The sequence below is a fragment of the Streptopelia decaocto genome (assembly GCF_964273445.1).
Source record: "Streptopelia decaocto genome assembly, chromosome: 2".
NCBI lineage: Eukaryota > Metazoa > Chordata > Aves > Columbiformes > Columbidae > Streptopelia > Streptopelia decaocto.
The window spans coordinates 33407635-33435179 of record NC_138655.1 but is presented as its reverse complement, the minus strand read 5'-3'; the positions used below and the strand labels follow the sequence as shown (position 1 = coordinate 33435179).

The following is a 27545-nucleotide window of genomic DNA, read 5'->3' as shown; positions in this document are numbered from 1 at the left end:
ATCTGAATAAGTAGTTAAAATGGGGTGGCACCAGTAGTGTGCCAAGCAGTTGTTTCGCTCTGGTGGCAAACAAGTTGCATGTGCTCCTGACTAGTGGTGGGCAGTGTGAATATCCATTACTTCTCAAACTTCCCATTGTAAAAAAAACCATGGTTTGGGTTCTAGCAGACACAAAAGAAGGACAGGTGGACAAGCTCCGTCTTCTCACTGAGCTGGTGTGTTTGGTGCAGGTCAGTCATCTGATCTGTTTTTGACTTGAAAGTCTTCAGCAGATTAGTAGTTCTTGAGTGAATGCTGTAGAGCTGAGTGGCACAGGCAAGATGATAAATTCAGTAGCTTTTCAGTAAAAGTTAATCTGCCTTCCTCCTTTCCACTTCTGTTTAATTATTCCAGATCTGAGAAATGCAGTTGAGGAAAGTAAGTGTTTACATGGCTCTTTTTTCCTTAAGAAATGTAGGCCAGGCTGCTAAGCCTAAGACTTTAAAATATAGTGTGAAGAATGGACAGGGATTAACAAAATGTTCATTGATTAAAGTCGTGTCATAGCTGAAGTGTTGGTGGTGTTTATTAGACAGCATTTTGAAATAGCACTAAACTAAATGTTAGCCCATGGAGGCTTCTTCATGTGCTTCTGTACCATTAGCTCCTAATTCTTTGTTTTGTCTCTGCTTAGAAGGTGAAAATCAGCCTTGGCTCTGTGGTGATTTCTTCAGTCTTGCAGATGTATCACTTGCTGTCACATTACATCGTCTGAAGTTTCTGGGATTAGCAAGAAGAAACTGGGGAAATGGAAAGCGACCCAACTTGGAAGCCTATTATGAGCGTGTCCTGAAGAGAAAAGCATTTTACCAAGTTTTAGGACACGTCAACAATATATTAATCTCAGCCGTTCTGCCGACGGCATTCCGCGTGGCCAAGAAGAGGGCGCCCAGGGTTCTTGGCACGACCCTGCTGGTCAGCGTGCTGGCGGGATTGGGTTACCTTGCTTTCGTATGTCTTCGGAAGAGGTTTCCCAACATGATGTTATTGATTAGAACCAGGCAAAATTATCTTTAGACCTGTCTGTCCCTCATGGTGAGTGGAGGGCATCTCTACCCACCCCCCCAGGAAACATCCCCAGTAAAACATAGAAGTAGAAGAAAGGTTATGTCTGTAAATTAGAACATTGTCACACAGTAATCCTCTTCTGCTGTTACATAACTGGATTGGCAATGCCGAGATATTTGTGGAAAATGTATGTTAGGGGGACAACAAAGGAGAGACTTTCTTTTCAGATGAGCACCTACAAGGGCTGTGATGATGCTTTGTTAAAGTGGTTTTTGTCTCCTTTACCTAGTAGCTGACCTAATTATAATGTATGTTTGTTTGTTTGTTTGTTTTTTCTTTTTTGTTGTTGTTGTTTGTTTTGTTTTAAAGATATGCGGCAATATGACAGCTCTTCACTGTGGGTGAAATGCGTTACTGTGCAGAAACCAGCATTGTTGAGATACTGAAAATAGCACTTACTTTAAAGGCTCAGAGCAGAATTTAAGTGGAGCATAGGCTCTGTGCCTGGTATGTACAGGAGTGAGTGTCTTTGTACTGATTAATGTCTATTGATTTGCAGCTGGACCTTTAGAAATGTGTTAAAAACTGATCTTGTGGATCCACTTTTGTCACTATATGTTCATGTTGTAGTACAGGAAGAGTCCTGAAACAGATATGAACGTCAGTGATTTGTGGGCCACATGAGTGAAATTCTCCAGAGGCGTTAGCAGTCAGCAGATGCTAGACTTCTGAAATAATATAAATGGGAGTGAAAAACCTGCCACTTGCCTTTTGGATGGCCTTTGGCCCAGCCAGGTACCCAGCTCAGCTGCAAGCCCTGGCTGAGTCAAACCAAACCTATCTTGGTGCACATTTCCTGCTGTCATTCTATCAACTCCTTCTGTCTTTTGCTCTTGGGGTAGCTTGATCCAGTTGTCTCCATACGAGTGTTCCCTGCACCCTTTCTTGTTTCCACTCTGAGCACTGGTTATTTTTTTGCACTCTGCTTGGCTAATTTAGCAATTGCCTGTGCCTCTATGAAGTGTTTGCCCGCAATGCGTCACAGCCAACGAGAAAATGAGTGCACAACAATGCATTTTGTAAAAGTAATTTAAAATACTTCACTGGCTTTCAATCTGGTTAGGTAGCCTAGGTTGAAGGTGAAACGGTAATTTAGCAATCTGTTTACTTATGGAGAGGTGTCATATTGGTGGTAAGTGGAAAAATACCGGTCAGTTTGGAGTTGGGTCATTTGTACTGCAGATCTTTTGCAAAGCTGCACTCATGTAGCTTGTAGGAAGGATACAGAAAAACACTTTGATTACTTCCTACTAAGCAGATGCTGAGCTTTTTATTAGGTTCGAACTGAGCTTCTGTTTCAATGAGAAATGCACATTTACCTGGAGGTAGACTTTGAATCATTTTGCAGTGAGAAAGCAATTAGGAAGGGCTGAAAATTTTTGTATTTTTGATGAATGTCTGAAAGCCTCAGAATTTTGTTTACAAGCTGTAGATAACTGCAACAACAAAAAAATGTAGCTTTAAATGTTTGCCTATCAACAATTAGTGTGATTATGCCTAAGTACGTCTTGGGTCCGGTGCTGGTGGCTGTGATCTCTGCACAAGTGCTTTGAGCAGCAAGAAGATCCGCTCTCAAGTTTGGTGGAGAGAGCTGAGACAGTTTTTGTCTTGGCAGTCTAGTCTCACTGTGTAGCAGATGTCAAAATAAATGAAACTGTTGAATACTTCTGCTTATAATTTAATATTGTGCTAGTTGTCTAGCAAAAGAAGACCTAAATTTCATTGCTCCTTTTCAGTAATAAGCAACATCTTACCTAGGAAACAATGCTTTTTTTATTTGTCAAAAAGACAGTTTCATATAATTCTATTTCATGACCCAGTTATTCTCACAAATTTGTTGAATTAAATGTGCTCAGTTTAGAAAAGCTTAATTATCTCTAGAGTAAGTTTAATCCAATGATACTATGAATGTGCTGGCAGCTTTAACAGAGTTTGTTGTTTGTATATTTTGTTTCATCTGCATTTACTTGTAACCAACAAATTCCACTAAGTTAATAAAAACAGACTAAGGCCTGTCACTACTTCCCTGGCACGTATTTCTGACTGGCCATCTGTAAAATATAATCTCATCCAAGTCATGGCAAATTTCAATATATATGACTCAGCTTTCTTTAGGATTAATTTATATTTTACTTTTTCCTTTCTCGTTTGCTTGTGATGTGTTAGGTCTAGATAAGAACACTTACATTTCCAGAGGCATGCCAGTCTAGTTCACACCAACAGCTCTGTGTGCTGTGATCTAGGCAAATTAGTGATGGAGCAGTTTTCCTTCCCCCCTAAACCACAATGATCTCTGCACCGCTCCTTGCCTGCCCAGAGCTGCAGGTAGGGTTGGGAAGGACTGAAATGACCACCAGATGTCAGTGGCCCTCCAGGGCTCTGCCTTGGCATGCTGCTGAAATGTGCAGGAAAAACCCTGGTTTTCACAAAGTGATCTCGGCATAAGATGGATGTGAGCATCCTCGTCAGACTAGCAATCTCTCAAGAGCTCTTGAAACAACTACTTGGTCTACTACCAAGTGGTTCTCTGGCACATATTGTTAGTGTTTTTGTGTCATTTCTACACTAGATAAATAAGGAGGCAAAGCTGAAATAATATTTCACACTAGAATGAATGTTACTGAACAGCATTTAAAGTTATCTGCAGGAATGAACATGGATAAAACTTTTACTGTGGAAAAGTTTGGATGTCTAGTTTAATGAATGTCTGTTAGTTCAAATATTGGATAGTTTCACTGCCTTGAAGTTCTCTGTGCATTTCTGTACATGTGGCAGCAAAAGGCTTATCCATGATTAAATTCCTCAAAATAGGATGAGATTTAGAAGCACATATGCTGTGTATGGCTCCTTATGTGGGACAGCTTTTGTGTGGTGCTTGTAAAGTTTCTTTTCAGCCTCGTTTATTTTCTTTACTGGGGTATCTCTGTACACTATTTAGATTGCATACACAAGCAATTTTCTGGTTCTCAGTTACTGTTTGTTCTCATATCACACATCAGATATATTCCATATCATATCTTTGTATGTGGGACCTGCACAATAAACATTGATTCTAAGACCACTTTCTAGACTGGTTTATGTCTTCTGCATAAGTAAAAGAAAGCATGTTTGAGGATCACACAGCATTGCTTTAAGGAGTTGGATGCTATTCAAGAAGAGACGCTTCTGATACTTCAGTTTAAAAAGTGTTCAGCGGATTGTGTTGCATGTATCTGGAAACAACACTTAGAGTGATAGCTTTCTTTTGTTGTCTGTCTGAACTGTGTATGCACGAGGCTTAACAGAAGCCATTTAATAATGTAAAAAGCCCATTTAAAGAAGGGCAAGCAGTTTTTGTTTACAATTCGTCCATACCAAAAATATCCCCACTTCCCTTCTGAGTGTGACTGATTCTTGGCTTAGGTTGTTGAGCTGCAGAAGCTGGGACTCCTTTCTGTAAGGTGCACGATAAATGTGAGTTGTGTCCCCACTGACATTGTCCTTAATGAGACCTGACAGTGTGCCCCGACACGTGTTAGTCTGGCCATAAGCTTTTTTTTTGTTGTTTTTTTAAATCTTGCGTGGTAGCAGCCATCAGTGGAGCTTGTTAAGCAGAGGAACAGGCAACAGTACTTGAGGCTTTGAGCAACCTGGTCTACTGGAAGCTGTCCCTGCCCATGGCGGGGGGGCTGGACCTAGATGATCTTTAAAGTTCCTCCCAGCCCAAACTGTTCTATGATTCTATGAGACTATGACAACTGTGGTCTATGAACCAACTTTGAGGTGGCCTCGATGTTAGCATTGATCACATTTTTAAAGGCATTTTTTACTTAAGTCTTAGTTTTATGAAAGCAAGGAGCTACTAAAGTTTAGAGAGCAGATTGGCATGGTCTAATTGTTGAGGATTAGAGATAGCAGTAGGCGGAAAGTAGGTGAAAAGTAGTGGCTCTAGCTAACTGGAGCACACTGTGCTCTGTAGTGAGGCCTATGATAGATTATTCTTTACTGAGGCCTTCTTAATAAGTTTATCTCTCTGCTTAGTTGATGTTAAAGAGGCATAAGGTTGTGCTTAGGCAATTTATAAGATGTGCTAAGGAAGTCAAAAGCATGTAGAAAAATCCCAAACAAAATATGCTTTCCCCCCCCCTCTCCTTTCTTTAAAAAGAAATGTTTAGTTTTGGTGCGGTACCAAGTTACAAAGTCAGGCACTCAAAACTCAGGAAATTCCAGAAGCCAGAGTTCTTACAATACTGTTAACTCACTCGTACAGTACTTCAGTAGCATTTTTATTTCTGTTTTTCTTTCTAAGTTACAGTGACGGTGCTTTATCTAATGTGAAGTTAAAAATGTTGCACCATAAAATAGTTAAGCTGTGTATAAGCTCAGGGTTGTGGGAAGAATCTGTTGGAATTTGCAAATGGCTATTTCTGTATATTTACATCAGCATTAGTTTTTACTACAGTTTCAAATGCTTATAAATAATTGTATGAAAGCGTATTGTGTAAACTAATACATAATAGCATAAATCAATATTAATCTACTTTTTGTATATATATTGATGTATATTAATCTCCTATATATATATTCTATGTAATATCCCTATTTTTCCCTTCTATATTTATTCTGCTAAACGTGGCTAATTGAAATTTATGTATGTTATTATATTATTTATATTTATAAAATCCAGCTCTAAAGCTAAAATAATGAAAATTTGGCTGATTTATTTCAAATTACACTATGAGAATTGTCCTTTATGGTTCATACTCAGTGCTTTCTTATGTGCAATTTTTGCAATCCTTTGTAGGACTGAAGACATTGATTAAGTCCTGCTGTGAAGGTGAGTATAGTACCCACCAGCAGCCTGGAAGGGAGTAAAGGAGAGGTTCTTCACATGCCTGGCTAAAGAATCAAAGAGAAACAGCTTCCCTAAAGGAAATTGCTTTTCATCCAGAACTGGGGAGTGTGTGGGGCGGGAACTAGTCAGACTGCTTGTGTCACTGGCATATTTTTAGAGGGGGATGTGTTCCCCCCTGCTGTTTCTACATGAGGCAGCATGAGCTGCTGTCTGTCTTTATTTACTTGGATAGCGTTATGGTAGTATTTGATAACATTGGTAACATCATCAATGTAGGGCCTTGAGAATATACATTAATGTATTTGATGCTTGCTAGCTGATCATCCAGATCAGAAGCTGAATGCTACTACAGTTAGTCTGGATAGAGAGCTTTAGCTGTTGAGAAGCAATTGCTGTTCTGAAGATTGCTCATTTAGGGCTTTTTTCAGAAATGTTAGCTAACTTCAAGTGTTGAAACAGGTGGTGCCTGTGTTTCTCTATACAGCAGGAAACAGAGCATTCCTGGGGCCAGACCCGGTGTGAGGAGACCACTAGCCTGTCCCCTGCTTGCTGAGGCATTCACCTTACAGAAGGTGAAGTCCTTCTCCCCCACTTTGTGTTGAAGTTGGTAAAACTCAGAAGTAGAGAGAAAGAGTCCCCTCTTATAGACACATGCCCTATGCAGTAGGTTGCAGAGTCAGGCTGCCTCTTTAACAGCAGAAAACGTATTTGTCTTTGCAGATATCAGAGGGATTTCCTTTGACAAAAAGTGGTTTGAACACATGAAGGGCTGCGACTGCCAGTCACTCAGCAGCTTTATGGAGAGCAGGGCTTGCCACACAGCCTCCTCTGCCACCTGTGTTTAAAAGTCAGCAGTTAGCAAATGCTGACCTCTTGGAAAGAATGTTTTTAGGTGCATTAACAGAGATTTGGTAAAGGAGAGGGAATTCCAGGCTCTGGAGCCCAAATGAACCCGAGAAGAAAGTGTTCAGAGAAGCTCCATCACCATTTCTTCTGATCCAGCTCTGTGTGTTCTTGTGCAGTTGGAGATGAGCTTTTGGATTGCCATTTTAGTGCATGTATTTGTTCTATCTCACTTCAAGTACTTAACTGAAATAATTGGAGGAAAACAGTATGAAGGAATATGTCTTTGTTGAATACGTGGTGAAGCCAGCTTCATAATACAGATATTTAAGTTGGACCACTGTTCAGAAAGGTACTGTGAAAACACATGCTTTGGATTGTGTAACTCTCCTCATACATCTTGTCACAAGCCTAGACCCCAAACTAGAGGTCTGGATTGATCTCCAGAGCCAGAGCCAGTAAAATCTATTGCTTAGATTTTCAGATCTTTTAATAGAAATTACTCCAGAGATGAAGATCTCACAGGAAGTCTGTACCAGGTGCTCTTCGTCCAAATCTGGTGCCTTAAGAAGTTGTTCACCCTTCCATTGTGCTGAATTTAGGCAGCTCTAAACCACAGAGGCAGAAGCCATTAAAAGTTACAGAGGAAAAATAAATGGCTGATGTTGCAGTAATGGAGGTATCAAGATTTCAGTTTCTAGCAGAGCCAGATTCAGATCTGGTGTGAGTCATTGTTACAAAAAAATTTAGTAGTTCATCTACTTACATCGGATCTGAATTTGATTTTAAAATCATTATTCCATGAATCACATTATAAGACTTTGCCATGGCAATTTTTCTTAAAAATCAACTTATTTGTTACAGAGACAATGAAAGCTGCACAATACCTCTCCGAAACAAAGGATATATGCAGATCCTAAGCTTTTAAAAACTGTTTAAGCTTTTAATATGGGCAGCGCATACTGAATAAAAAAGTTCGGAATATGGAGTTATTTTTGGAATAAGGAATTCTTTTAAAACAAGTCCAAGAATGTATATTTAGGACTCATTCCAGAACAGCATCGTAAATTTTTTGTTCTTTGCATTTGAAAGAGAACCAAAAAGCTATAGCTGACTTCATTTTTCTGTTGTTAACAGCAAATTGTGACTGCAATACAAGGAAGCTCCAGCAAATAAAAAAGATAATAGATTTCTCTTTTATATATGTATCTATATATAAGATATATAAGAAAAAAAAAAGAAGTAAAAATAACTGTTCTTCATTAATTTTCTTAAGAATATCATGCAGGATAAGAGTTCTGCCCATTCTTGCTTTTTATAAGAAATTCTCAGGATCCTTTTATGCAAAGGGAAAGATGCAAATATCCCCAAAATGGTGGCTGAACAGCGTCACCAGCAACATCAGCTGAGACTACAGTTCCACATCTGTAGCAGCACACAAACGTGGAAGCTCAGCAGCAACTGGAAGAAGTTCATCACAATCCACCAGCTTTGCATGACATGTGGGAGGAGAAGCAAGCCAGTCTCTGAACCCAGTGCAAGTGGCTGTGCTTAGAGCTGGCTGCCTAATGTCTCCCTGACATCTCTTTCTAATTTGGGATGAGAGGGTACCTGGGTGTTTACACAGGCTGTTTTGCCAATGGCTGTATTTGTTGTCAGTCCAAGGGTAATGCTTTGGAGAAGACCTATATGTGAAGATCTGGAAGCAGGACGAAGTTTATATCTTGTGCTTGTATTTGTAGAGAATGGTGTGAAGATGTATGTATGAAGAAAAGCATATTCATATCTTGCTCTTAAAGACATAGGTAGAAAAAAGGATGCTTATGATTGTAGAGGCAGTGTTGTAAGTTTATTTTAGAAATTCTCCAGGTAGCCCACAGATAGCTTCTGCAGAGCAGGGCAATAGCGACAAGATGCTGATCAGATCAACCATGAAATTTCCTTCATGCATCTTTAAGTAAAGAAGGGGTTATTATGGTTTAAAGACTGGAGATCTCTCTTCTCCACAGACCATCTTGAAGAAAGACTGGAAACCTTTCCTTGATCTTCCAAACTGTAAAAGCTTTTTTGGTTCTTACAGAAGATTATGTTGCATAAAAGAGCACCAAGAGAGCTTTCCCTGGAGGAAGGGCTGCAAAAGAGAGGTAAAACCCTTACCTTTGCAAGAACTAGTTCTGAAATGCAGACTTTAGTGTAACACTTCACATAGACACTCTTCAGCACCATTATGTTATGGGAGAGAAAAGGCATGGAGAAGATGGTAATGGAGACTGAGAAAAAGGACCTGAAATGGTAAGTTATATCAGCAGGCTGATAACTCTAAGGTTTATGGTATGTTTGGTTTTGGGTTTTGTTTTTAATAAAGAACCATACCCACACCTGATAGAGTGCTACACTGCAGTGTGTGCAATACTGTCGTGAGGGAGATGCAGTCGCAGGATGTCATCTGTTGATGGGCAGATGGAGACTTTGCTTACTGTGTGTGAGAGCTTATCTGAACACCTCTTTGCTGAGCGTTCGACATGCGAGCAAACAAACATTATTATTACATGATTCATTGACTCATTCAATAACGATTTTGTTTAATGAGATACTCTGTATTTCAGCCACAGTTTAAAACACTAATTCAAAATAGCAGTGATTTCCCTGCTTTCTTCCATTAGTGATTTATTAGGTATTAACAAATTCTATGTTTTTGCATATGTTATAATTAATCTCACCACAGAACCTTGCCTCAAAAGTAATTTTGTTCTGCTACACTACAGTCCTTCATCTCATGTTTGTTTGTACAGGACTGGTTCTAATCTGGGCTGTTTGCCCTGTAACCTGCAGTTACTCAGGCTCCTGCTGGCTGTGGGCACTTTGTGTAATGTTGTGTCTTGTTGACATTCAACCACAGAACTGGATTTCGGAGCAGGAGGCTGACTTTGTCTAATGTTACTATGTCACGATTACATGTTGTACTCCTATAGTGCTGGGTATTTGGCAGTCTGAAGGTGCTTAACGAAAGCAAATGAGATATATTCACTAACACAGTAATGCTGTAATATTACGATAGCATTCTGTTAATAACTAGTGTCACAAATGGGAAAAACATACCCACAATGATTTCTTATTTTAACAGTTTCACCAGAGCTCATGGAGTCCCAGCTTTGGCTATGAGAAAAGGGAAAGAGGGAAGGGCTTGATGTCTCTTTAAGAAAAGAATAAGTGGCAAAATCTTAGGCAGACTTCTATTTTTTCACAAAATAATTATCTACTTTAATGGTACCTATTGTATTAGTGCTGCCACAAATTGTATTTACAATGCTTTGTATGAGGATGTTTGTAGTTGTACATACTGACTCTGCCTGGCAAAATAGTTTAATTTAAAGGAATTGCCTACTGAGTATAAGAAAACAAGGAATTTATCAAGCTTTATATGTTCTGAAGCATGGCTCTTGGTAATAATAGCTGCCTGGCATTAACTGTAATTGATATGACAGATACTTTTGGTATTTCTTAGCTTCCTATGAGGAAAATACATGCATGTTTCTAACTTCCCCCATCTTCGACTCTTTGTGCTCCAGTTCCACCACTTAGAAATATAACAGCAAGTTTTGTGCAGTAGTCTGCATAATCTCCAGTTCTTCAGTCCTTAAGTGATGGAAATACATTTAGTATCATGAATACTTAATCTGTAACACAATGGTATTTTCATGACTGCCTGTGGGAATATATCTGTCTAATTCTCAAAGCTACTGAGAACTTGCAGCTCCTACCTAACTCAGTAAGACTGTGGGCAGTTAGGACCTCTGAATCAGGCTCACAGTTGATGTTCATATTATTGCATATAATGTGGTTCATGAGGGAGAAACATACACAGGTACAGTTGAGAAACAAGTCCTTTTCACATGTACAATTCCTTAAACCGATTGCATATAATGGGCATATCTGAGAGAGCACAGTGTGACAGGGATCAGTCTGGTGGATTTGTGATTTATATAAAAGCAAAGTTTTACTTTACAAACATTTGTGGAAACTTTTCTGTCTTTTATAGAATGTCCTGAGTTGGAAGGGACCCACAAGGATCATTGAGTCCAACTCCTGTCCCTGCACAGGACAACCCCACAGTTCACACCATGTGTCTGGGGACATTGTTCAGTCTTTTCTTGAACACTGTCAGGCTTGGGGCCGTGACACCTCCCTGGGGAGCCTGTTCCAGTGCTGTTAGTTGCACTAACATTTTCTGTGTTTTATCTTTTGAGACTCCTATTCAGACAATCTAAAAGTGAGATTGAACCTTGGCCAACTAGTTCACTGGGTACAAATTGAAAATCTCTTATTCGCCGAGTTTACTTATGGAAGTGGTCTGATTAGGTTCAATGAGACTTCTGAAAAAGTAGTTTAAAATATTCAGTGCTAGTTTTTCAATCAGAGCACCTCTGTTCCAGAACATCACCAGGCTCAATGAAGTCCAAATGCTTATTTCTGTAGTTCGTGAATTATGACTTTTCACTTCTGCACTTGCAAAGAAATACTGCACTGAGAATAGATTGGAAAAAAAAAAAAAGCGAGCTAGTTAGCTGTTTGGGAACACGAATTGACTCATTTCTCAAGCTGGAGAAAAGTTCAGTAAGTACTTACATGTACTGTTTTAGCTACTGTCTTATTCTTCTTTGTGCTACATGGGAGTCAACTGAATTTCAGATGAGTGGAAATGGTGGATTTTTCCTTTCTAGACCAGCCGTGCCAAATGTTTATGGTGTTTACATGCCTACACTTGAATTTTTGCTTATGAAGTATAGTTGCTGTGCTTCATCAAAAGGAGTTCAGTACAAGTACATGGTTTATGGTCAGCAGTGTTTGAGTAACACATTTGCATAGTTTTATCAAGTGGCAATGACTCCACACTGTCTGCTCAAGAAGATTTAAGAAATCACTAGATAGATAGTTTTCAACGTGGCGGTACCTGCATTTGAATATGAATCTTAATGGCCTTTTTTAAAACAGGGAGTTTTTTATGTGATAAATTATTTTTCCTTTGATCTTGGAAGTCTGACTGATACAGTGTATGTAAGAAGGATGAGGAGGTGTGATTTCTGAAAAACTCTTCTTCAGACCTATAGTAGAAGCAGCACAGGAGAGAATGATCATAGAATCACAGAATCATTTTGGTTGGAAGAGAACGTCAGGATCATCGAATCCAACCATGACCTAACTCTGTCACTAAACCATGTCCCTAAAAACCTCGTCTAAACGCCTTTTAAACACCTCCAGGGATGGTGACTTCACCACTTCCCTGGGCGGCCCATTCCAACGCCTGACAACGCTTTCCGTGAAGAATTTTTTCCTAATATCCATGAATGAGTAGTCTCTGTTTCATATTCCAGCCAATACTTGTTGTATCTTCTGATAATCTTCAGCATAACTAACAAGAGTGAGAAACATTTTGTTCTGTGAAGTGGGTTTATATCCTTAAGCTATTAATACTGGTAGTAATTTGGGCCTTATTCAGATGCTTCCTTGTATTTTGAGGATACTAGAGAACTTTTAATCTGCCTAGAGAGATCTTGGTACATTTTCATTTTTATTCCTCATTGCAATATTTGACATCCTTGGCTAAGAGCCTATAAGAAATTGTCGGGTCTTTTGAACTCCTCTTTTTTGTACGTTAATTTCCAGGGAAAAAATGACATACACTATGAAGGTACTGAAATGTGCTTCCTTAAATTCCCATCTTTGTGTTTTCCTTTCCTGTTACTGTTTAGTCTTACTGAAATTGCTAATTCATGCTCACCATTTAATGGTTGGTTATAACCAAGAGTAGAAGAGAATCCTATTAGTTGCTTACTTCTGAATTTTTTTTCTAGCTTTGAGAGGTATCTGAGAAGCTTCCTCTCAGCTTCTTGCCACAGCTAATTTGCAAAAAGCCTAGTCGTTTTGCTCTTTTGGATTGGAGATCTATAGAGACTCCCTTTCCCGCTTAACACAAAGTGCAAAGTGGACACTGATTAACAGTAGGTTTGTCACTAACAAGGCACCATTTTATAAAGTACTTTTTGCTGCTTTTCCAGGTGTTTTTCATTTTATGTCTGCCCTGAATCTTCTCTGTTTCCCCTTCCTTTTCACAAGTCTTTGAGTGCCTTTAAAATGTCCATTTCAAGCTCATCCCCAAGTCCTCATTTGGGTGCAGAGATCAAAGATCAAAGGGCTTGAAGACAGAGACTCCAAGCTCATACTCAGAAGAGTCTTGTCTCTTTTCACATGTTGTGCTTTAAATTGTAAACTACTACCGTGGAAAAACCCCATTCCATTCATCACGTAAAATCATGCCTCCTCCTCCTCCTCCAAGGCACCCCTTCTGTTTGTCAAACTTTTCTCTCAGTTTGTACCTGGCTTTTTGCTTCCCCTCTCCTCCCCCACATATATTGCAAAGCTAAAGCAGAACCTCAGTTCTCCAATGGTTAAAATTTCAAACCTAAGCTTATTTCCAGCTTTCATACCCAATTGTCCTTGTACCAGTAATGTCATTACAGCTTAAGCAGGTCTTCTTTTTGTATCTGTGTGCAATAATCAGCCTATAAAAATAGCAGAACAAAATAGTAGAGTAAAACTGTTGAACCGGTGTATTTTACAGGAGAAAGGAAAATTTCCACAGGATGGCCTACCCCATAAATGTCTCCAAAAGGTAAGACTATAAGCAAACATAAGTACTTGGAACCCTTACTTTAAAAGTGTATTTGCTAACTAATGGTCTATTACACAGAAGGACACAACAAGAGAGAGCAGTATTCAGTGCAAAGCCAGCATTTTCAGCAACACGGTAATGAAGTTAAAATGCTTGCAAAAAAAAACCCAACAGGAAACAAATTAAAACCAACCCACAAAACCCTTAAAAACCTTTTTGGAAAATCAGTTCAGTCCAAATGAATTCTGTTAGTACTGATAAATAAAGAGTGATTTCATGACACTGTTTATTTACTGTTGTTGATTGTATCTTGGAGCAAAATATGTAAACAAATACACAACTCCAACAGTTTTGGAATTAAATACAGGACTGGTATTAAAATTATAATTCTCATTGATACAGAGTACAATCCAGCCAGAAACTTAAGGTCAAATCACAAGCCATCTGTACTGCTATAAACAGCCTTGCTTTATGCAGAAACCCAGTCACAAAAAATACTCTTCCTTCAATGCTGATTTTCGTTAGAAAATCACATTTATTCATCCCACTTATTTTGTACTGTTTTAGTTACCCTAACAATGTGATCAATCAGAAAAGGCACTCTTAACCATGAAGAAAACTGTGATGAATTATTAAAATAAAAATTATCACATCAGAGTCTACTTTCAAAATCTTCCTTTTGCCAAGAAGGTGACATCATATGTGACACTGGCAGCTTCAGAATATTGTACATCAATCATGACAAAATAGTTTCCATCCTAGTTTAAGAATAAATACTAATAATATGTAATTAATTACTTGGTTTCCAGATTATCAAAACACATTAGTGAGTCCTTGTAGCAAGCCCTCCTGAGGCATCAGCTGGGACCATGGAATTAGCCTGAGCTGCTCAGGAGACTTGGAGCAGGGACTGGGGAGGGTTCCTCCATAAACACAGCAGGAGGTGGACACCATGGGAGAACTGGGAGCGCTGGCTTGTGAGTCCCTCCTGGATTCTGTCCCTTTGCTTGATCCCTGCCTTGAGAAAAGTGTGATTTTTCTTTTGCTCTTCAATTTGGCCATTTGACGGGGCTTTGCTGGCCATGAGCGGCAGGGTGTGGGCAGGAGGAGGATGTGAGGGTGGTGGGTGCAGGAAGAAGCCATGGACCACCTTGTGCTGGCCACTGCCGCTTCCCCACGACTCTGACATCGGCATGAGCACCCTGGTATCCACCAGAACTTTGGGCAGTCGGAGGAGCCCAGGGGCCACTCAGCCAACCTATTTAGGAAGAGGGTTAGGTGGGCTGAGGGACTGTGGTTGCGTCAGCACAGCAGAGCTCTACAGGAGGTGGCCACAGCTGAGCTTCTCTCTGTGCCCAATGACCCTGGTGTGTGGCACTTGAGCTCCAGTGACACACCAGCTGAGAATCACCTTGTCCCAGTCTCCAGTGGCCCAGTGTTGTGTGTGCTGACCGGGGAACTAGCTGCAGTGCAAAAGATTGAGTTGCTTACTTCAATGGAGAGCACTGGTTTGGCTGATGGATCAGAGATGCTGCCTTTTGATCAAACAAACCACGCTACAACATGTTGATGCACATACCTGTGAGCTTTGTTCGGGACTGAATTTATTGCCGTGGATTAAAAAATATGGGTCAGACTGGCACGGACAGAGATGACTGGCAAGGACAGAGATGGCTGGCAAGGAGTTGATGGTCAGAAAATTATTTTCCCTGTTAAATGTGTGGATGAAGAGCCCATTAGACAGTGCCACCCCACTTCTTTTCCTGTGCCAAGCTGTTCCCCACTTGGCTGTACAGAGGAAAAATGATTTTCCCTAAAAAATATTTTCAGAGTGACAACGCTATGCAGCACAGCTTCATCTCTGAAGTAAATGCATGTTTCCACTGATCTATCCCATGCTTCTGTCTCCAATTTTGCTTCTTTATTGGGCTAAATCTTCTTATAATTTCCATTCTCCTCCTTTTCTGTTGCAGCTCTGACAATTGGGCTTTCTTCCAGGCCTCCACCCATTTTATACGTTTCCTTTTTTCCCTCACCAGCATTTTGCTTCACGCTGGTTTTCTCTCCTATTTTGTGTAGCTCCTCTCCCTACATTCCAAATTTCTTTTTTCACCTTTCACCACAAAATTATATGTATTTATGTGTAGATATATATATATATATACACACTCACAGTCTATCCCATCCCTTCGCCACCCTTGGTGTTTTCTGGTTATCATTTTGTTAGCTATAATTTAGTTTCTCTTCCACCTGATTTCTCTTTCTCTGTTCTTTCCCACTATACTTTATTTGCTGCTTTATTATTTAATCTCTTTGACCTAGTCTCTCCAGGTTTCTCTCTAGTTACTCTTTCCATGTCTTTGACATTTATATTACGTTTGAAAATGCTAAATAGTCCTTTTAGATGCTGATCAATTTCTCCAAATTCAGCTGAGTTCAGTGAATGCTGGATGGCATTCCCTATCTCAAGGACTGTGACTATATTGCTCTCCTGTATGTTTGTCCTCATGCTCCTCATGCTTCCCATGACTTTTTTTTTTTTTTTTTTTGAATTATTCGTTACTCAGCTCTTATTTATTCTTCATAGGTGATTTCTCTCTTCATCCTCCTCTCCAACTTCCATTTCCTTCTTCCTCTTTTCTATTGCTCATCCTTCATGAATATGGTGTTGATTTGTTTGATTTGCCTGACACCAAGTCTACCCAATTTAATTTGATGCCCACCTTGCACAACCTGTGGGGAAATGCAGTCTGTGCTGGGTCCATTCCTTCAATGTAGCTCTGCCAGTTTGCCCCAGGTGGGTATCTGGCCCCAGATATACAATTCTCCTCCATCAGATCTGGATTCCTTTGTCCATCCATGCCATACACTGCACTTGATAACATTTTTCTCATTATTTCCTTCCAAATGTGTTGTGGCAATTTATTCTATTGTATGTTTATCCTTCACAATTTTATAATTACTTTTGTTTCATAAATAATAAGAATTTAAATATAGCGATCGTAATGAATTTAATAAAATAGAAATGTGTTTTATAATAAACATACGGTAGCAAATAGGTATCATAAATAAGAAAATAACCACGATGTTATTAATTTTTTATATAAGGTAGTAAATAAAATGCTTAAGGTTTGATAAACTACAGAAATAAATCACCTTTATTAGCTGTACAATGTTACAGAGTAGGTATAATGTCGTTTCAATATATGAGTGTTTTGGAATATCTGCCATTGAAGTAGATTTCACTTCAGAGCCTATTCTAATTAAGTGTTTTGAGCAATGGAGACTGTGGAATATTTGTATTTTCATTGTTTTAGAAAAATAGATAATATATTTAACAGTAGAAATTAAGAAAATCGCCTTTGGGTCAGGATTCCTTTGGATACTGTGCTTTGATAAGTGTCTTAATTCTATTTCTTTTTTGGTTTCTAGAGCTATAACCATAATGTAATCCTTCTCTTCAAAAGTTTCATTTTAGTGATATATAATTAAATCTCATAACCCACTATTACAGCAGAAGTGGGTTGCTGGTGATTTTCACTAGCTGTGAAAACTTTCATGACAACACCCAAATCTTCCCTTGCTTGAGAGAACTGATTTGCTTTGAGCCTTCCAAAATAAGTTTGAAAGCGTATTGGTGGTGCAGACTGTGTTGCAAGAGCGATAAGTAGTCTGCCAAAGCTTTCCTGCAATTCCACCATTGACTTAGAGAGTAGTTATAGAGAAATGACTTTTCTGAAGACAGTTACTGTTACTACCCCTGGAAGATCTCCAGTGCTTTGAGAATGGAAATGCTGTTGAAGGGGATGAGTAGCATATTAAAACTTCTTTATCATTAACTGGGAAAACTCTGGATTGTGCTAGTTTTGCTTTCTGAAAGCTAAACAGTAGGAAAAGTCTGAAAGTGAAATATGCTAAATGGATTCTGTCTCAGTCCTGTAGGTTCAGAGACCTCCTATAGTAGCTATGTGGTAAATCTGGTTTGTTGTAAAGGTGAAGCATGTGGAAAGCACCTTTTGTCTATTTATGTACTATATCCAGCAAAGGTTTGACTTCTGAAATTCTCGTGGATATAAAATAGTTAATGTGGTCTATTACTTCTTGATGGAATTATAAATTTTGAGGTAGGTTATATAAATTGTAACTTAAAGATGAAAGTTATCTGAGAATATTTACAGTCCATACATAATGCTCTCCTACAAGGCAGGAGAGGTGTGGAGGTAGTTGTTCATTTAGCATTTGCATAAAAATCAAGTTAAGAAAATCCAACCAAAAGTAGTCACCTGTATTTGAAGGTGAATTCAGAGTTTATAAAAGATTCTGCCATGATAGTAGCAAGGACTTGAGTCTTTGGCTTGACCTTAGCAGTTTACAGCAGAAGTAGAAAAATATTTTCTTCTCTGTTAAGTAACAAGCCATTCTAAATCGTAAAACACAGTGCTCCTTTTTTTCTTGCAACTGAAATATTAGTTCTTCAAACTGGTATATAGGCAATCCTTGGAAATTAATTCATCCACCAGCCAAAGAATTGCCAAGTTGTATGATCTTCCATGCACCCTGTGGATGCAGGCTGGACTTGAAACACACATAGGAAACAAAAGGTAAGCCAAGAGGGTAAGAAAAGACACAGTACTTCCCTGTAGAATCTAGACATAGAAGATTGTTTTACCCCCTGTGATTTTTAAGTCTTACTCTTCTACTAGTTGGTGCATTACTTGCCTCATCCTCTGAGTCCCGGGTGCCTGGATGACCCTAGGCCCTGGGATGTGAAGCTCTGTCCCTAGGCCCTCTCAATCCAGTGCAGTGTTAGTTCTAGATCTGCTATACCTGGAACATTCCCTTTGCTGAGAAAGGATGATCTGCCTCCTCACACAAAAGTATTTACGAGCAAGTATTAAAAAGTGTTGCAGCTGCAAAATCACTTACAGTAAAAATAAGAAAATGTGATTTTTCATCATAAGTGTTTGAAAACTGCATTTGACAGCAGCAATCACAGACAACTCCACAATGCAAGGAAAATATAAACAGTTGGAATACCCCTGTCATTACATGAGAAATTATCTCCAGCATTGCAGTTATTTTATTAAACTTGACAGGTTGTGGAGAGGGATTTTGTTTTAAAAAATACATCTCTAATAAGATGTATTGTTTCTGAAATCAAGTATGGTTACAGCTGCTGCTTGAAAAGGCATAAACACTGAAGTGTTTGAATAAAAAACTGCAAGGCAAGTAAATGTCAAATCACTGGAAAATACTTTAAAACATCATCATGGCAGCTGGAACAGAAAAACTTAGAGTCGTGTATAAAAGATAGAGCAGACACTACTTTGTAAATGATTATTATCAGGTTGTTTAGTTAATAGGAGATAAAAAGAACTGTGAAGGAGATAAGTAAAAGCAAAATGGAAATATAGAGGAAGACAATAATATCTTCTCTCTTATTTCACATTTGGTTTTACCAATTTATGTAATCTAATGGGAGATTTAACAAGATCTGAGTCATCATGTTTAATGTGGAATCACAAGAGGGATGAATGCTCCACTAGAACATGGCTTTGAAATCAGGACATCTTTCATAGGTCAGGAAGGATAATTGTAACATCACCTGTAGTATAATATAAAGCATCAGTTTTCTTACTGCCTTCATCCCTTTCCTCCAAGTCACAGCTGAATCTCACTGAATAACATATTTGACTAAACCTTACCTGTCTACCTTGGCATAAAGCTTCTAGGAAACTTCCCGTCCCTTACTGTCTTTGTTAGCCTGTTTCAGTAGTTAATTGCACTTCTTGTTAAAAATGAAGACCTGAATCTATGCATTTGAAGTGTGTTTTAGATTATATTGTTCCACATTTAAATAAGCCCAGCTGTGCTTATCATCACTTCAAGCTAACTCAGTTGAATGAACATTAAACCAAACAGATGCTTGTCCTTAAAGACAATTGCTTCCATGTCCAGGTCAGACTCTAGTATCCACAGTGATGGATGAGGAGCTGCTGAAAGAGTTAATGAATACAGTATGTTGACATGACTGTTGGGATGACTGTTGGGCTATTTGTTTAGTTAAACACTGGGCTGTAAGAAAAGCAAACAAGAAGAGCATAGTCAGAGATAAGCCATATCTTGGTAAACATTTAAAGACAGTTACACAACCAAGGCAGAACCAGGGCTTGATCTCCCGCTTAGCTCCTTCTAAGGAAGGAAAGCACAGAAACTGAAAAGAGTCTGGCCTTAGAGGGTATATCTCTTGATCTACAGAACTGATAACTCTTGGAGAGGGGGAAGAACCATGCCATGACATAAGCATCTGTTCCAGTATTTGTTGTTTTAAACCCCATTTTATGCTTTCCACACAGAAACAAGCCGCTGAGCATCACAGAAGAAAGGCTGTATTAGGGTGCTCTCTTGTCTTGAGCAGTGGCCTAAAGCAAATGTCTCGGCAAGAGGATAAGCTTAGGGAAATGACAATTGCTCTCAAAAATGTCCCAGTTGACGATGGTTTGTGGCACAGGGACTTCCTGAGGTAGAAACGGTTTCTGTGTGTTTAATACACGCTACAGCTCTGCACACACCCCCCTCCGTGTATTTCTCTTCAGTGTCTTCTTAAACCTATCTACACTTTCAGTTGTCACTGTTGTGTGTCAAGGAGTTCAATAACTTACATATTATGTGTAAAAACTCTTTCTGTTTGCTTTGAACCTCCCACTTGTTTGCTTTATTTGAATGCTCTTTACACTTCCACAGGAAAAAGCAGTGAAAAATGTTTCAACATCTATTAACAGCACTTCAAATACTGAAAACAGCTTCAAACCAACATTTCCGTCCTTCTGAGGGCCTGTGCAGGTACACAATCAGATTTTGATCAGGTACACAGTCAGGTACACACTGCAGATTTTGTGTCAAGTGAGACCTACTGATTAACTTGAATTGAGATATAAAATAATATAATTTTGGGCTACTCATCACAAAACTGCAAATTCCTTTTCCAGGAGCAGTAAAGACCTGAGACCTAGTACATAGATACCCCCTGAGAGATCCTCAAGAGACAGAGGCTTTGAGAACCATTTGGAGGACCAATCTTTAAGAAGCATTTGGATTGGAGAAGCCTGAAAATGAGTTATTTAATGAATCCCCCTCATGATATCATCACCTGCATATAAAATCCATCATTAACACTGGCAAAGGAGAGAGAACTCTCCCTATTTACTGCTTGTTTCTATTACTAAAGTGAAATGTTAAGCTAGTCTTTGATATCAGTTGAAGCCCAATGGTTTATGGTGCCAGTGACTGAGAAAAAGAATAGATTGCTTTCCTTCTTGTGCTGTGACCTGTGACTCATAGGTAGGCAGCCAGTGACTCTTGGCTACGCAAATGTAACTTTACAAACTCCTTGAAGTTAGCCCAGATTGCCACTAGTAAAACTGAATTCGTATAGCTAGCTGATTTTGCACATTTTCTTCTACTCTAGCATCAAGGAATCACTTTATCTTGATCTTTCATCAGAGACAGGATTTTCCAAAAGCTCTTTTCGAACTGTAGAATCATTTAACAGGCTATTCAGGCAGCAGCTGCAGCTTCGGTTTGCAATAATGATCTGACATCTTTTTGCCCTAGTTTTAATAAAAATCCACGTTGAAGAATCATACCTTTACCTCAGTTGCTAAACTCTCTAATGCCACCTGTGGCTGCCAGCTGAAGCAGTCAAGTCCTGTGCTGACTATAAGGAAATGGTTTCTTCTTTATTTAGTGGGCGATACCTTTAGCCCTTACAAACACACCTGTATATGTTCTGTTTTCCCACAACAGCTTGAATGAGTCAGTGTAACCTATAATAATTTCGCTGGATTTTATTTGTCCATTCCTGAATGTTAACATTAATAAATAACTAACAAAATCCAAGATATACTTTATTGTCATTTTCTTCCTCCTTTGGAAAATATACTAGTGTGGCATGATACTGTTTTATGACCATGTGTTGCCTTTATTCCATTTTCTGCCAGTGCTTATGAACTGAATAATAGTTGGATTTTCACTAGAAATTTAAGATTTTATGCCCTATTGTAAATCACTGAGGCTTGTGCTCCTACTTTATTCTGGCACTAGAAGAAACAAAACATAGTACTTTAGTAATTATTTCTGCTATGATGTGGGAATAACACTAGCTTATACTTTGAGCTCTTCTCTCTTTCTCAAATGGATGATATGGATATTTTGTTTACATTTTCTCATTCTTTTATGTCTTATTTGAAGGGAAATAAAGTTATAATTCTTGTTCTTTTGCCATCCTGAGTGAGTTCATCAGCACCTGATTCCCTTCAGTTGACTTGATAACTAACACCAACAACTGGCAATAAACTGAGTACTTCTATTTCCTTGGAGACAGCTAATGATAGAGTTAACTGCAGTTGAAGGTAAGGCTTATTAACGCTCAGCTCATGCTGTTGATTTAAAGATTACTATACCTGTATTTTCTGTACCTTTTTTTTAGTGGTATGTAAATATATTAGCATATCAAGAGTCTAAGGTGATATGGGAAAAAGCTAGTGTGCTAGTGATGTGGGTGACTGCAAATAACTCTTTAATCTGTTTTCTTCTGTTTCATCCCTTTTAATCTGAAAAACCACTTCTATATCTCTGACCAACCAAAGAATGAGGCAAAAAAGTGGGAGTGCAAATGATGCATGAATTTTTAAGAGTTCCTTTTCTTTAGCTGGGCATTGACTGTTTCTGAGCTGAAACCAGTGTGTGTGATCAGAAGAAAGGATCATCTTGGGAGTTAAATAGTCTTGCTAAATACTGCAAGTTCAGGGATACACATTTAAAAAGAGATTTTTTTTTTTCAGAATTGTCACAGTCTCTCTGAGTTCCCTTTCAAGCTGCAGGTATTCCATGGACAGTAAATGTTTTCCATCTTCACTTCTTCAGCTTTAAGATGTTGTTTCCCTCACAGAAGGGGCAAGTTTAATAAAGCGTAAATGTTCTAAAGTCTGAGATACTGACCTGAAAGATGCTATGAGAAGGTATAGAATACTTATCTTTGCAGTGCAGTCTTTGTTAGCTTAGATCATGTTTTTGAGTTGAAGTTATCCTTGATGAAACAAAGTTTTGATTTAGAAAAACACGTCATTTCAGAGCAGAGAGCAGGAACATGTGGTGTTCGAAAGCAGTAAAGTTCTCTGATACTTATCAACAGCTACATTTTCTTGGAGAGAAACATGATAAATGAAAATTCTTCAGTGCCTTCCAGGAAGGGTTCAGCTCCTCCAAAGAGGAACACAAGTTCAGAAGGAATCACTGATGAGCCAAGGGCAACAGCTGTGGTTAGTTAACATAGTAAGGATTAAACAGAATAATTGCAAGATGATGATAGTACAGCTAAATGATTTCAAACCAGTATTTTAATGAAATTCATTACAGCTAAAGACTTGCAACTTTATAATTTTGCAACATGTAAGAAAACATCAGTGAAATAAAAAGAAACAACAGATGAGGGATTTTCTCAGTTAATTTCTTGGTTCATTATTGAAGCATTTACAGTTTTTACCTACATACATAATGACTGGAGGACAGTCTGCTGGAGATACCAGTTTCCTAAAATCTCTCCAGTGTTTCCTAAAACCTACCAGTGTGTAGCTTAGCATTTTGTATACCCAGGCCACTATAATCCTGTCTAAGGGCATTTTTTCTTTCCTCATTTAAAACATGTATCTAATGCATGAAAGGCTTACTTTAACTTTACCCTGGGCAAAGTATTTTTCTTTTTATTCTCTGGTTAGCTGTTGTCCATCTTGGTCTCCATTCTTGGCAGCTAAGAAATGTCAGTGTTCTGGTGTTTGTAATGCAGAAACTCTGGACTAATTGTGATATGCTTTTGAAGACATTTTCAGGCAGCATAAATGCCATATTTATAATACCTACTATGGCAGGAATATTTCAAATAATATGCAGAATTGTCGTAGTTAACGCTGTCAAGATGTAGGAATATCTTTGTAGCCAGCGGTTTTAATAGCGAGATGTTCTAACGGGTCTAAGGACATGCAGACATCTTAATTGGTATGGCACCAATGTCTGAAATAGATCTTGTTGAAACTTTGTGCTTAATTGTCACAAACCCTGTATGGAAAATTAACAGCTTAGTAAAAATCTTAGCAAAAACAGAGACATCAAACTTGTCTGGATGTAAACAGTCATGACCTTCATGAATTGGGAGGCAGAGCTAAAAATCAAGAGAGTGCTTAGGCTAACATGATGGGAGATATGAGAAGTATTGCAGACCAGGTTACCTTATTCACTCTGGTTAGTTGCAAATGCTGTCATGTCTGTTCTTAATCCTGCATTTAAATTCCAACTATTTGCAAACAGCTCTATCCATTTCCTTCCTAAGACATATTTATTTTCCATGCAGTGAAATAACCTGAGTTGTGAATTTTAAACACAGCATCCTTCCATGCTCAATATGCTCTTCTACACTTTTTTAATAAATGCTACCAGAACAGCTTAAAATGCAACTGTGCTGAAGGGAGCTTCATCTGCCTATTGATTTGATTTGGAAGCTGAGTAGCTAGACTACTTCTCAGTAAAGATATGCCCCCTCTTTTATGCTTCAGCAGAAGGGAAGAGGATGAGCAACAGACATGTAGACAGGAACAGAGCAGTTAAAACGGAAGGCAAAAAATAAACCTGTGATTATCACTTTGAAGCTTTCATACCTCCACCTCCTCCAACATCATTGTCTTTGTAGCCACTTAGTCTCATCCAGGATGATTTCCTTCCTTTTGCCAGCTTCCTTGGAGAGAGACAGGCCATCACCTACCCACCTGTGTCCACAGATCTCCCCTGCTTCCTGGTTCTTCAGACTTTGCTGTGCTTCAGTCAGCTGAACCTGCTGGTCCTTTGTGCCCATTCCCCTCCTGCTAGTTCATACCCACACAGCTTCCCACCCCATGAGTTTTCACCCAGCACACCCTCTCCGAGGGGGCTGGAGGAGATGCAGGGTGGTAGTGGTGGGGAGAAAAGATGGGAGAAAACACTCCAGGGATGGAGGGAGCATAGCTGTGGGAACAGCATCACTGCTGCATCGCTGTGTTCTTTCTACTCCCCTAATGCTCCATTGCAACGCCCAGGTATTTTCTGAATCCCTCCTCAAATCTGAGAGGAAAAAACCACCAAATAAACAATGAAATGACAGCTGTTCTTTGTTCAGTTACTCATTTGAGACACTTTAGGCTTTTCTGGCTTTTGGTATGCTTGGAGAGTGGCACTTCTGCTGCAGCCAGGGAGACAGAGTACTGAGCTTGACATGGGGTGTGATAATTTTTGCTGCTGGAAATGGTTGAATGATTGAGAACAGAGTTGAAATCATTTACATTGAGATGATTCATGTCCTGATAAATATTTTAAGAATTTTCAAGAAATTGTGTCTTCCTGTACACCAGCTTTTTGGTACTTATTTTCAAAGGCAATTGAACATTTGCATTTATCTGTGTTTCTGTCTTAAAAATAAGGCAAACTTTGCTGAATTGCAAGCACTCGGTCAAAATGGCAGACAGGTGCCTTATACGTAAGGAAAGAAGTTATGCAACCCATGACACATATCTGAGAGGTCAGCTAATAGACAAAGATTAATTTAACACTGAATATCCTTTCTGTGGTGTGGCTTTGCTTTTGTTTGTTCATTTGTTTGATTTTTGGTTGGCTGGTTGTTGGGTTGATTTTTTAAAGCATATTCTCCCCTTTACTCTTTCAGTGTAGGATCTATTTATCTTTCACAAGATTCGGGATTGAAATCTTGTCCTACTGGCTTCTCTGGGACTAGATCCTGGCCCTGTTTTGCACCCTTCTCCAGTTAAATCATCACAAATTCCAATTAGCACCATATAACTGATGAACTGGGATTCATCCAGCTGCAAATAGGCTGACTCATACCAGTTACAGACATGAAATTTGTATTGTTTCTCAATTTTCCCCAAGTGTGAGCAAAGATTGCACAGCAGGTCACTGATGGGACTGGGAGTGAGCGCTAAAAGATTTGGTTCTCCATACTCTAACCTCTGTCTAACTGTTTTCTGTTAAGAGGAAGCACCTTTCTATACTCAAAGCTCAAAGGGATTGCTACCAGTTTGGCATACTTAACCTGAGATGTGGCAGTGGGAATCTCCTTGGGATGTTGCTGTGTAAGAGTGATCTGAATACACTACTTTTTTTTTTTTTTTCGCTTGTCCTACTCTTACTTTAGATAGACATTGAGCTTTCCTCTGTTTTTGCCTGCTGTTTATAATCTTCTTTTCCTATATCCTTCAAGTTCCCTAATCCTAGTTTGCTGGGGTTTTTGGAAACAGTTGAGTGATGGTCTGTGTCCTAGAACTTCCAGGACTCAAAATGGTTGGAGTTACCATTGCTTGTGTAATGCGTCAGCTGAATAGTCATAACCATCTTGGGGAGTGCTCCTAGCCCATTGCAAATGCAGAGTAAAAACTGCTCTCAAACTGTGATGAAAGGTGTTTGAGTGAACACATTTTAGCTCATACAAGACAGAGTTTGAAAGTTGCTCCTGTCATGTTCCTGCAGCTCAGCTGAGGCACTGTATTCCATTGAACTGTGATAATTGAACCTGGTGTTTGAGTCTTATGATAAAGTGAGAGTCAGATGGAGTAAGAACAGTCTAGCGGTTTCACCAGCAGACTTTCTTACTTGCCAAACCAGAGTACCCGATATGATGAGGGGTGAGCTGAGGACATTTCTGTCTAGTGCATTTGTCAGTTCACATAGTGTTTGCATCAAAATTCCCATTTGTTCATGCTTCTGAGAAAACCCTTGAAACTTCTGTTATTTTCTTGTAATTTAATAGAAGGCTATGAAATTCTGCATGTCCCTTTGTGTCCTTCCCTCTGATAAAACAATCATGCTGGCAATGACAGATTTTCTGAACAGATCATTAGTAATAGATAAAGGTCTCCTGGGAGGAAATGTAATTTGGATGTATCATCACTGCAATTACAACATCAGTCTCTGTGTGTTTCATGCATTTGGATGGTTCTAAAGAACGTGGTTTTACAGGACAGATGTAAACATTTGTTTGAACTCACCCATAAGATGGCTGTTGCAAATTTTCTGATGAGCATGCTTGTGAACAACTGAAGATGGTTCCTTATTTATTTGTACGTAACTTTAACTTGTGTGATATTATTTTATAGTAATTGGCTTATTTGTGACAGCTTTGAATTTCATTCTTTTGAGTATTGCTGTTTGTTAAATCATCCTTTTGTTAGAAGTCTCGTGAGGGAACCCTGAATAGTTAGAAAAGAACTAACTAGGCAAAAGACTCGGTTTTGCTTTGCTGACTTTATTAGGCCTAAATTTGCACTGCACTACTGAATGAAATAAATGCTTGAAATACTCAGCCTGCTACTTTGATATACTGTGTGCAACTCAGGTGAGTAAAATCCAATGTCTGTTTGATGTGACAGATGCCATCAGAATGCCTTATTCTTAAGGACAAAGGGACTGTCAGAGTGTGATTCTGTGTCCCTTACTATGTGGCTTCATTTAGATATCTAGATTCAAGTTGCTTCCTGTTCTCTGATACACTCGTGTGATTTTGGATCCTGAGATACTACATCAAAGGGAGCCTGAACGTGGATGCAACAAATATAATGAACAGTTTTGTTACCTGAAAAATGAGTGAAGTGACTACATGGAGCTGGAGAGGCCAGGATCTGTCATTTGAGGAAGAAGTAAAGGAAATACAAATCCAACCCCTCTTTTTCCACTCAGTGTTATATGAAGGCATAAGAATCCCAGGACAGGTCCACATTTCTGTTGTAAACCCCACACTTTTTTTCGCCCTTGTATGCATCCTCTAAGCATTTCTGCATCCTTGGCTGTGGCCCTGAGCCTGCAGTTCAAGATTAGCATGGTACTGACAGCAGGAAAGCAGCCTGAAAGTTGGCCCTTGGCTGTTTCATTGTGAGCGGGACTGGTTTGCATAGACAAGGTGTTTAAGATTAAAAAAAAGCACAAATTTTACTGCCACCTCGAAATCAGTTTACTGTAAATCGATTTGTCTGCTGTCCATGTGCTTAAGGTCAAAAT

The 27545-nt window shown here is 39.0% G+C and overlaps 1 protein-coding gene across 2 annotated transcripts in view; it reads left to right on the top strand.

The window, feature by feature from the left end:
• GDAP1 (ganglioside induced differentiation associated protein 1) overlaps positions 1-4464 on the top strand; it is a 28146-nt gene extending 23682 nt beyond the window's left edge. For both annotated transcript variants that reach the window (XM_082044518.1, XM_082044519.1), the window contains exon 6: positions 674-4464. In XM_082044518.1, coding sequence (XP_081900644.1) covers positions 674-1056 — 383 coding nt within the window. In that variant the 3' untranslated portion in view covers positions 1057-4464. The remainder of the gene's footprint in view (positions 1-673) is intronic.
• The last annotated feature ends 23081 nt before the right edge of the window (positions 4465-27545 follow it).